Source organism: Lytechinus pictus, chromosome 1 (assembly GCF_037042905.1).
Source record: "Lytechinus pictus isolate F3 Inbred chromosome 1, Lp3.0, whole genome shotgun sequence".
Classification (NCBI taxonomy): Eukaryota; Metazoa; Echinodermata; class Echinoidea; order Temnopleuroida; family Toxopneustidae; genus Lytechinus; species Lytechinus pictus.
The window spans coordinates 43,576,742-43,589,215 of NC_087245.1; the positions used below are offsets into that span (position 1 = coordinate 43,576,742).

At 37.8% G+C, this 12,474-nt stretch overlaps 1 protein-coding gene across 1 annotated transcript; it reads right to left on the reverse strand.

Moving 5' to 3' along the window:
* Positions 1-1,143: 1,143 nt before the first annotated feature.
* Positions 1,144-12,392, reverse strand: LOC129267793 (uncharacterized). Its single transcript, XM_064105832.1, has 3 exons — positions 11,144-12,392; positions 2,446-4,856; positions 1,144-1,580 (listed from the first exon to the last, which is right to left on the reverse strand). Exons 1-3 carry the CDS (start codon positions 11,277-11,279, stop codon positions 1,413-1,415), a joined length of 2,715 nt encoding a protein of 904 aa, XP_063961902.1. The 5' UTR covers positions 11,280-12,392; the 3' UTR covers positions 1,144-1,412.
* Between the last annotated feature and the right edge of the window lie 82 nt (positions 12,393-12,474).

Here is a 12,474-nt window from a genome sequence, read left to right on the forward strand (position 1 = left end):
AGTCAGCATTTTCCTGGGGTGGACTTGACCTTTAAAGAGCAGATATTGAACTTTTAAAAATGTGTTTTTCTATTTGAAACCCAGATACAGCCCGCCAATTGACTTTTTAGTATCCCCTCTTCAAATGTCATTTGTCTATTGTATTTGAGATTAAGTTATGATAAATCATCGCTTAATCTCGGTTTCGTTTTTTTCTGAGACGCACTTTATAAGTGATTCGAGTTCCGACTCATTCTCATTATGGGCTGTCATGTTTACTGTATTGTCTGTTAGAGTTAAGTCTGTCTGATCTAAATCAGAATTATTTCAGCTCATTAACACAGATTGATTAGAACATTCATGAAGGGGCAGTTCTTTCCACAGACAACAATCGCATTTCCAGTCAGTGTTTGATCTGAAAAATGGTAATGACATGCCAGAGCAATCTAAATGTCCCCAGTTTTTACAGTTAATACAAAGCATAGTATTCTGATTATTTATAACTGTTTTCTTACAATAAATACATGGACATTTTTTAGGCATAGTGATATAGGCAATTACAATAAAGAAGTAAACAGGCGTAAACAATATACAACAAAAAGTACTAAAAATGTTACTCTAGCGTTAAAAGGAAATTGAGGGTAACACTTTACAAAGTTCTTCAATCAACAAGGAAACAAGCTTCCAGTTTTGAGTCAATGTGAGCTACACTTGTGATCGAGATCATCGTTTCGTTAGCATTCACAACCGTGATAACAATAATTGGCATTTATTATAGCGTTTTATCAATCTACAACTGTTCAAAGCGCTTCACAATTATTATTACCCGGTCACTGGATTCATAGCATTCCAAGCAGCTTGTTAGGCGCAAACTTGCTAAACCAACCACAATGACGGTTGTTTCCTACCGGTACCCAATTAGCACATGGGTTTTCCTGCAAATCATTTAGTCATTTAATATTAATTATTATTAAAATACATAGAGGGTTGGGGGCTCAGTTAAGTAAGTTTTTTTTTTTTTATATAGATGTAAAAGTATAATTTTAAGAAATTTCATTTCGTCCTTATTTGCTTCAGTTTTTGGTAAATATATATGTATTTTTTTTGCATATCCTTGTTGATATAAACTGAAGATTTGTATTTTGTTTGTATTTATCTGGAGTTTATGTAATTCATTTGAATGAAATCCTTAATAAAAACATGTAAAAAAAATATTTCGCTTTTTCCCCTCTTCATTTGACGTGTACATGACTTGTATTAATTACTCTATTTATTGGAGGCTTATTTTCAAGTGTTAATTTTTTGTTGCCCTTCTATTCTTGTAATAATATTTCTATGTAGGAATGCACAATTTGATGATGTTTTAATGATTATCAAGAATAAATTGAATTTGAATCGAACTATTTACACATTAAAATTCCAGAAGTAATCATCTACCCTGCCGTCCACAGTCGCCAAATGTTGCTATTACACATGAAGCTTACGAATATAAAGAACCCTTGTAGTGTGTTTAGTAGAATGAATATATACCACAGGGCCGCGAAATCAAGGTACGTAGCGGCGAATCCAAAGAACCAAGTAAACCCCATAAGAGTGGATATCTGTTCGAGAGAGAGAGAGAGAGAGAAGGGGGTTATTTTAGATGTCTACATATAGAAAATATGAATGTAAAGTTAATTTACTTGATGAAATGACCGCATTTCAATCAAGAATTTATAGAATGTGGACGCAAGATTAGTGCATCACCCGATGTATGTACATGGTTGATGTGTGAGTACACAAATTATCATAACACGAATTCATATAGGATTATCATATGCATTTTTTCTGTACCGATTGAAAACCTGAGATAGATAATTCGCTATGCAGGATTATTTTTCAAGCAGAAGGGCGACGTTCCCTTTCGCCATACATCAGCCGAATAATGTGCCTTCATTATAAACAGAACATGTAAGTAAGAGAACCATATACACACTTAAAATGTTGGGCAACCTACTGTCCACTGTGTTGGGTAATGTATGATGTTAATAAAATACATACATTCTGGGCAATTATTATCCAATTGAGCAAGTTACTAATTATTAGTTTTATTACCCAATTTTGCGGCAGATTTCAACCAATAGTTGTGTGGAGAGTATGTTGCCCAGTGTTGGTCAAGAGTTGGGCATTTTTGGCCCAAATATTTTAAGAGTGTACGATTGCAGAATGCTGCGAAAATGGTGTATCTCAAATAGTTTAACTGATATTTCATTGATTCCAAAGTAGAACGACCAGCTCTTAACAAATTGGAAGAAGTGGCGGTCTTTACTTCTCTAAACACTAATACAATGTTCTCCTTAGCTATTTACGTGTATAGACAAATCTAACTAGAATTCATTTTCTCTTATGAATACACTTTTAATGTTATCGTTGTTTTTTTTAGCTTCTATTTCATAAAAAAGTTGGACGAAAGCAAATTCTTTGTACCTTCATTGATATTCGGAGGTTCCTCCTAGCCTCTGTCCTGCGTTTCCTCACGTCATTCTTGAACGCATCTCCTCGAGATGTGCAGAGATGATACACTGTAGCTACAAAAACTACCGCGTTCAACACAAGGATAAGCGTGATGGGTAAAACGAAGGCGATCAGATTCGCACTGGCGTCACCAAGCCAACAACCTCTAGAGATATCGCCATAGGTTAGTGATGTCCGCCTCAAGAGGTGCAATATCAGGCAAGGAATTATGATAAGAAGGGGAAAAGCCATGGCAGAGGTGAGGTATGTGATAAATACGCTCGGTTTTACGCCACGAGTCGACTTCGTTTTTCTCCGACCGAACGTGCGGTACAGCTCGAAAGCAATCAAAAGCATATAGGTAAAGACAGAAAGCCAAACGTAGTGTGCTACTACTGAAAGTATAGCGCATGCTTTAGCATTAAACCTTGCGGCACCAAGAAAGACAAGCAAGAGAAGCTGTCCAATGAGCAGGGTACCGGCGAGCGCCATGATGAGCTTCACAAATGTAGTCTTCCGTAACAGTGGGAAACGTGCATAGGTCAGAAGGGTAAGCATCAATGCTATAATCGATATGACACATCCAACAAGCGTCAAGATTTGATGGGGAGCCTGAAAGATACGATCGGAATCGTTTTGCATCGATGAACAAACAAAAACGTGCGTTTGATTCCATCGACTAATAGTTATGCTTATTTGTAATGGATTTCCAATTGACCCAGCAGCAGAGTTAAAAAAATCATAGTCATCAAGACTTTTATTGACCTCGGCGAAATGAAGCTCACACCATCTTACAATACAAGATTGTTTGATGTAAGACACAGTGAGATCTTTGGTTGAAGCATTTACAAAATGTAAATGTGTCTTTAATTTTCTCGTAAGAACGACGTATGTACAGTCCTCATTCAGACAATTGTTCTGCGTCATGGTATTCGTTGAGTTTAAAGCATCGTCCAGATTGCCGAGACATAGAGTTCTAGGCAAGGCATCCTGATTACGACATCCTCGGACAATGTCTAGTTGCTGGGGAATAAAATCAGCAGGAGCGATCATAGAGTTTATATTTATATCTGAAATCAGATCATCAAAATAACGTCCATATTCATTGTAATCAAGCCATACTGTTACATTTAAGACCGATTTACATCTTTTCGAGAGAGGCGTGTAAATTGTACCGCCATTTCTAGGAAAACAAAACGCTGAATTATCAAGAATTTGAAATTTCTTTAGTGGAACTTTGAAAAGATCCTCTAGGAAGTATAGTAGTGAGGACAACACAGTACTTTCGTTTATATTTTGGACACGTTCTCTATTCAATCGAATCTCTGCCGTTATTTCATAGCCATGTGACGTGGTATTATCACATAAATCATCAATTGTTGCTTTAAAGTCGCATTTGTCATCAAATCCCGAGCTCTTCAGACTCCCTTTTTCACAGCTTTTCACATTTTCCTCGAATGACCCTTTCTTGGTTATTTTAAAAAGTGTTTCCATAGTAGGAAGGTCGAAGAAGACTGATACTGGTACTACGAAGTGAAGTCTATATGTAAAAACGTCACTTTCTACATATTCTGAACTAGGTCCATAACGTTCTCGTTGGCAAAAGTCTTGTGACGGTGTCCCACCATGAATATTACTGTCGATGTTATTGCGAGAGATATCACACTGCAAGCAATGAGGATTGTTGTATTCCCTGCGCCCAACGGTGATAGGTGCCTTGTACAATGCACAGGCCTTTGAAGATGACGAATCCGCTACGGATTCTCCACATAATGCAGCATCCTCGTTGGGATTTTTATAGGGAACACAGCACGAACAAGCTCTTAATTTGGCAAGGATTAGCGGATTCGCAGGTTTCATTTCTAGGTCGCTACATTTCTCTTGCAAATGTGACCATGTAGACGAAACGTTTATATTCTCTTCCGAACAATTCCCGAAGACTGTCCAGCCTGTGACGTCACGTGGTTCCATCCCATTGCAAAAGGCGCAGAAGATGTTCTTGAACGTGACCCCCTGCTGGTTGTCCACTCGAAGCCAATGAATGACACTGTCGTTCTGATCGTATCGCTCACATAGTTCGCGAGTTTCCGTGATTGGCCAATCGGTGGGACATCGTCCAACCATAAAGTACGATTGCATCGAATGACGAGGTGAATTGGCAATAACAATCTCACACGTCGTAAGACCGACTTCCCAGTCGTAAACATAGTCAATATAACGGCGATTGCACGTCGTAGCGAAGTCCCAGCAGCAATCCCCATACCCGACGCAATCATCGTCACAATTGCACACGGTGCTGTTCGAGACGCCACATCCAATATCATTGCAAGCTTGATGATGTTCACACACGTTTACTGTAACGTTATACAGGGTCACGTTGAGTTCTGAAACAAAGAGTGATACAAATGCGTTTGACATTGTCAAATCAAGGCACTGTAATGGGAACAAGAGGAGTAGAACCGATTTCCAGTGACGTCATACTCGAAGCCACCGAAAGATTATGAGCTATAGAGCTTATCTCACCCATGTAAAATCTTTAGCCAGAATGTGAGAAAAATCCCTCTCCTACCATTAAAGGACAAGTCCACCCCAGAAAAACGTTGATTTGAATAAATGGAGAAAAATCAAAGTAGCAAAACGCTGAAAATTTCATCAAAATCGGATGTAAAATAAGAAAGTTATGACATTTAAAAGTTTTGCTTAATTTCACAAAACAGTTATATGCACATCCTGATTGGTATGCAAATGAGGAGACTGATGACGTCATTCACTCACTATTACTTTTGTATTTTATTATATGAAATAGGGAAGATTCTATTTTTCTCCTCATTGTCGAGTGAAACAACGATTAATTCCTCCCAGAACATGTGGAATGAGCATTGATTAACACTATATGATTCAGTCAAGTTGGTCCTTCTTGTCAAATCTATAAAAAATGAAATAGTGTATGATTCAAACAATAAAAAACAAAAGAAATAGTGAGTGAGGGACATCATCGACTGTGTCATTTGAGTTGTACATATCACCGTTTTGTGAAAAATAAGCAAAACTTTAAAATGTCATAACTTTCTTATTTTACATCCGATTTTGATGAAATTTTCAGCGTTTTGCTACTTTGATTTTTCTCCATTTATTCAAATCAACATTTTTCTGGGGTGGACTTGACCTTTAATGTCAATCTGATACCAATTTTGTTCGCTTTAAGTCATCCTGTGAAGTAAGAACATGAAACAGGATGGGAATGGTAGCAGAAAGTAATGAATTCCCTTTATAAACAACAGAAATCGCATGATTGACCAAATTATTTGCATGAAAAGAGCTTTTTGATAATGGATGTTGGCAGAATAGACACTGTTCTTTCGTATACATATATCTTTAAAGATGGATACTGGGAAAACTTCTTATAAGGATCCATTGACTTAGATTCGATTAGGGAGTTCGCATTCTAAGAGATATCTCCCAATTTCAACCCCCCCCCCCCCCCACTTCACACTTCCATTGAAGTGTGTCGGGAGGTAATAGAAATAATGTGAAAAAGAATATTCGAATTAAATTTTTTGTGTAATTTAACCTACTAAGCGATAAAATTACTATTCTGTACTATGCCCTCCAGATTCAAAGCTTGGATCATCTATAATTTTATTTGTTTATTTATCTATCTGTTTACAAGCAACATCTAGCCAGTATCCCATTGCGGGTTCACAATTATTCCCTTCGAGAAAGATAAAAATATAAATATTTGAAGTTTAAATTATGGGTTAAATACGAGTATGAAATTTTACAACTTTGCACCATCTTTTAATGTCTGATTTGCACTTGAAAAGTTTGAATCCAATATTAAATTTGGTATAAATTCCTCCCTTACAAGCAACTTGAGATGTAGAGGACAATAATTACATTCCTAAGTATAACGATTTTCGTTATGACTCACATGTAGGAAAAAATAGTGTTGGGATTGTATAATTATCTTTTACCTTTTAAAGGAAAATGTAATAATGTTTCAATACTTTGCCTAAATGGTATAGTGTATTTATAATGATCACGTAACACTCTAATCTAAATCCCGTTTTTCTCCTTACGGATATTATACGTCGTACATCGTCGTATATACACTCTGCCCATGTTCCATCAATTCAATCAAAAGGTCAAGATGCTTTCTAATTTAATTAAGACATTGATCACATATCGCTTGCGAGCGCAGTTGCATGAGTCCCCGACGAGTCTTGACGTATATTGACATGATTGAGATCGAGATAAAACCCACGGTGCTCGTAAAGGCGGTTTTCCACTAGGGCGCGGACAAGACCAGGAAGGGTTGCGGAAGCAACTTTTGTCATTTCAGCATGCTGTCCGCAACCAAATTCCGTAAAAGATTATGCAAATGATCTTGTCCTAGGACACAACCAGGACTGTCTGCGTATTGTCTTAGGACATTCATGGGACTGTCCAAGGACAGGATTTTCTGAATAGATTTTTCGACGTTTGGCGCGGACAGCATGCAGATCGTATTAGAACAGAAGCAGACACACTTAGGACAACGTCACGAGTGGAAAATTCAAGGACTGGGACAATAAGGATAATTTTCGGACAACCTGCAAATACTGTTAGACAAAATATCGTTCATATATTTTTTTAATATAAATTTAGGGGTACTATTTGGGGGGGGGGTTGTGGTGGTTTTTTAAGAAACCTTGATTTGCTATTAAGGCCGAGTTCGAAGCAGGCGAGAATAAAGAAATCCGTCATGAATATTGCATCCATGGTTTGAAATCCCAGGGGGACAGGGTGACGCGTCCCCTCACTTTTTCGAAAGGGGGGACACAATATCAATTGCCCCCCCCCCCCACACAATTTTTGGGAGGGAGAAAAAAATGAAAAAAAAAGGAAAGAAAGGAAAAAGAAAAAGAAGGGAAGAGAAAAGAGAAAAAAGGGAAGAGGAAAAATAAGAGGAGAATGAGGAGTGAATAAAATAAGATGAGGGAAAAACATTTTTCATGTCACTACATAAAATTTTCTCTCACGCTTCGTGCTCGCATTGCCTAATCTATGAGATACATATTGCTCAATAGACTTTTATGGAACTTAAAATAATGATTAAAGTTTTGAAGTTAATATACAAAACATTTCTCGGATATCGAGCTTTCATTTTTTGTTTGATTTACAAATTAAGTTTTTGTGAAGTCTTATGTAAAATTGCAGTTTTATGGTCTAAATATCAACAAATACAGCTCGCGCTGACAATTCATCAAAAGTTTCGGCTCGCAATTTGCACTCGCATTATTTTTTTATAAAAATATATTAACCCACGCGTCCTGTTCATAATTACAAAATGTCCAGTTTTCTGGCCTTAATATCAATTTCGCGCTCTCATTACGCTTATTAGATTAGTAAATATTTTCATGATTTCCTAATAATCATTGTGTCCCTATTTCAGAATGGAATATGGACAAGTTTCTTCTCGCGCTTAGGAAGACTAATAGGAAGAGAGTCATCATAGTCATATGATGACAAAATATCCCCTGTCGCACGTCAAAGTACATGTAATAATAAAAAAATATAAGCTTGCGCTTCGCACTCGCATCATTTATTAAGAGCGATCCCTATCCACTTCAGAATTTTCCTACACAGTGCTCGAAATAGCGCTTAAATTCACATTTTTTTTTTCAGATCGGAATATCAAATATTTTTAGCTCGCGCCTCGCGCTCGCATTATTGATAATATAATAAAAAATGTAATTAGAATGTCCAGCCAGATTCTAGGTCTAAATCTAAAACACACGCACGCATATTTATTGAGATATAAATCGTGTTCCAGTTTAAGATCAGAATATCTATTTTTTCTGCTCGCGCTTTACGCTCACATTATTAATATAGGAAGATATCCAATTACCCATCCTTTTCCTGATTTACAAAACGTAAGATGTCTCGTTCTTAGGTGAGAATCTCAATTTTGCATCAAGTGTGTAGTCATATACCTTTCCTGATTAAAAAGGTGCTTAGAACTTAGATGTCCAGCATGTAGGTCGGAATGTCAAAAATGTTCAGCTCGCGCTTCGCGCTCGCATTATTTGATTGTTAAGTATGTATGTTCTTCATTGGATAAACTGCATTTTTTTTTATCAGGCCAGAGCGTATTCAAAGAATTTCTGCTCGCGCTTCGCGCTCGAAGTAATCGCGCTCGCGTGATATGTTTAAAACACTGCTTAAAATATTAAGTTTTCAGGTTTGTTTAAGTTATATACAAAGGCCCCTTGACCCCGTTCTTCGTTACTTTTTGTAATTTTGTTTTCTTGTATTATGTCCCGTTGCCCCTCTAGCCAACTGACCACAAATGGCTTTTGATACTGTACTCAATGCATACATATTTGAATTGGATCCACACATTCCTAATACCTTCCCCTTGCCTTCTTTTTCCTGTCCGCGCGTTCCCGAATCACTCCGCTTGCCTTCTTATTCCAATCCCCATGTTTCTGAAACAGTCCGCTTGCCTCCTTATTCCAATCCGCACATTCCTGAAACATTCCGCATGGCTTCTTCTTTGCTTCCTGAAACTGACCTGATAGCGGATGGTTTCCGGAAGACGCTGAAGGGTTCAGGAAGGGTAGGACATCTTCAGGACAAGGTGCCGAAGGTGTCAGGAATTCAATATCCGCGTCCAAATTAGATACGGACAAATTTTGATTTCCCGAACACCAGGGGCCCGTTGCATAAAACTTTTGCCTTGAAAAAATCTGGTAAATAAACAAAAACTCTGGCAAACAAAATTATGCCATTAAAACTTCCCCTTGAAAAATAACTCTGGCAAAATATTTGCCAGAGTTTTTTAAGGCAAAAGTTGTATGCAACGGGCCGAAGGAAGGGTTTAGGACAGCGTGCGGATACTCCCAGGAATGTCCGGACAGGTTGCGGAAGGGTCGCGGATTACAATTATTACATTCCGCGCCTTGTCCTGACGCTGTCCTGGTCCTAGTGGAAAAGGGGTATAATAATTGAAGAGCATGAAACTGTAAATTACATACCTTTAAAAGGCATATTTTTGCCCTTATTTAATGGCAACCCATTCGAATGCCATGTTCGTTGACCTTAAAATGATACACACACTAGCGTACCTACGGGGGGGGGGGCAGTCTGCCCCCCCCCCTGACGAGTCACAACCCATGCACATAGGACGTATCCCTGTCCCCCCCCCCCTGAATACCTTTTTTGCCCCCCCCCCCTGACGAGCTTGAAACCTTTTTTTTTTTTTTTTTTTTGCTTGTCAATTTTTTTTTCTGGTTCAAAATCCTTTACTTGTGGTTGAGGACCTTTTTTTTTTTTTTTTTTTTTTTTTTTCTTGTCAATTTTTTTGGCGGACGGTTTTGCCCCCCCCCCCGTGGAAAATCCTAAGGAACGCTACTGGATGCACACTAAGAAATAAAGGTTCAAAGTTGAACCCCGAAAGGTTGATGCAAAATCAGCACCCTATGGGTTCAAAAATTGAACCCCTGATTGGGGTTCATTTTTGCACCCTGCTGATCAAAACTGCACCCCTTAATTTTAAATTGAACCCCTAGGGGTGCAGTTTTGAACCCACAGGGTGCAAAAATGGTCTTACAATGGTAGTTGCCATTATGGCAAAGTAACAACAGCTGTAACTCTTTATGAAACGGCCCCAGATGACGTTTATCAGGGGGAGGGGTAGGGGTCGGAATGTCTCCCAGCTAAAGCAAGATATAAATAAAATGTTCCATCAGGACATGTGTGAGGGTGTGTATATAAAGTTTCACTTTTACCCACCACTGCTTGTTATATACTACAATATAAAGCGACACGTCCCGCGACCATTAATTTTAGACTTGAATTACAAGCTCTAACTCTCGAACAAAATGTTAACGGCCATTACGAAGAAAGTTTAACACTTGTCTTTCTACCTTTAAAATCTCTTTCAATGTTTTGTTCATATGTCTGTTTATTATACTTCTCATTGGGGATATTGACCAAATGGATGTCCGAAACCCTTATATATTAAGGATTTGGAAGATTGGACTTCGATAAATTATAACTTTTTTCCCTACCATGCCTAATACAAAACAACAAATACGTAAACTGTTCGGGAGTAGGCCTACATGTAGGTGAGAAAACAAGGCGACATAACTGGATTCGAGGGCTTTTTGTATTTGAAATACTTACTGCAAACTTTGGGTGGAATCCCGTTAAAATTTATCCCAAATTTATCCAGATTTTTTCGTATTATTTTTTCCAGGGGGAAAGAGATCGTCTGCCCCCGTTCTTTACGACCATGCATGATTCGGCCAAAGTGCAAACACTACTATATAATAATAATAATAATACTAATATAGGTATATTTACCCAGAGAAGCAACTTCAGTTCTGAAAACTATTCTCCCAGCGGACCCTTTTTCCAAAGGGCAGATAGCTCTGGGGTACCTTGATTTAAGCTACGCCTACCATTGTTCTCTTCATCCATTTCTTCACAAAATATTTAAATAAAAGAGTTGCCAAAGCTGTTGTACATGTATAAATTCACACATTTATATATATATATAAATATTTATATTAATACTATATTTCCTTCTTGTAGCCCTATAACCATAACATGAGTAAAATCCCTTGATCGCCGCGTCTGTGTTTGTCACAATTCTTTAAAAAATATAAAGTTCATTTTTACTTACGTCCCCTACTATGTCCATCCCCAAATGAAGATACGTTGAAAGCATTTCCCTCGTCAATACTACACAAAAATGCCATAATCAAGAAGATGACCTCTCCATGGCGACAGGCACGCCAAGTCCAGATTGGATAGCCCATCGTGGCTACTTCATGGGGAATTCAAGATAGGTAGATAGATAGATAGATAGATACTCCAAACAGTAAGATTCATCGACGTTCTCGCATATTGTCCCCATTCCTCACACCATTTCAATTATGACGTTTTGGGGACGAGTAATGCATTACTCGTCCGAAGAAGTGCATTACTAAAATAATAGTCCAGAGTAATGGTCATCTTTTAAATTATCACTGCATCCGTCACTGCCGTCGTCTTGTATCTTTACTCCTCTCTGATGTGGAAGAAACTTCTGGACGACGTTTGAATATGTTATCTGAACAATCAAAATAAAGCAATACACTGAACGCATATGCCATTTATCTTGCTCAGACCATTCAGACTGAATGACAAATCTATTGAATAACAGTTATTCAACATTTCAGTTCTTTCTTATTTGTATTCATTTACATAACGCATGTCATACCACGAGCAATAACTATCAAAGATTGATTATACGGCAAACTGGTCAATTCTGTATTTTTATATGATTATATCCAACGAATGGAAGTTGTTAAGAAATTGCTTTATGTGTTGCACTCTCCCCACAAAGGATGAACAGTGGTAAGGTGACACTCATTATATTAAATGTTTTCCAAAAACAATACAATACATGTTGGTGCATACACATTCTTCAAATAAGATGATAGCCATTATGATCACAATATTTTCGCACACACCGTTAAACCGAGGATTTAATTATTCCACTCATAAATCAATCAAAAACGCAATACAAAAATTACAGTATACGACAAACTCCAAGTTGGCTGGAAAAATACAACTGCGTTATTGGGCACGTTGTTCTACTAATAGAATCAGAGATGTGCAGTATCCTTTAGATGTCTACCATGTCTACTGTCGAATGTATCGGATATATCTAAGAATCGTCATGATCTTCGGGCGTCACATATCTTGAATTCAATTCCAAGTTTACATTCCGATACTTCCAATTAGGATGGGACAAATTACACCTTTAGAGAGTAGCGAACTTAGTGTATAAAGATCTTTAAAACGCTCTTCGATCTTGGAACACATCATTGGTGATGCGCTCGAATAAAAGTTCATCGGGTACATACTACATCAACACTTCAATGAGTGATGGCTGCATGTAAGAAGGCCAGCTGTCTCACGAGTGAAAATAAATAAAGGGTAAGAAAGCACGCAGACGGCGCGCCGCGG

Bases quoted from the DNA above. Each gene is read 5' to 3' on its own strand.
- LOC129267793 (XM_064105832.1), bottom strand. From the start codon at position 11,279: ATGGGCTATCCAATCTGGACTTGGCGTGCCTGTCGCCATGGAGAGGTC. The intron at 4,857-11,143 runs GTAAGTAAAAAT...TCTTTGTTTCAG, and splicing joins GGATGGACATAGTAGGGGAC to AACTCAACGTGACCCTGTAT. The intron at 1,581-2,445 runs GTACAAAGAATT...TCTCTCGAACAG, and splicing joins ACCTCCGAATATCAATGAAG to ATATCCACTCTTATGGGGTT.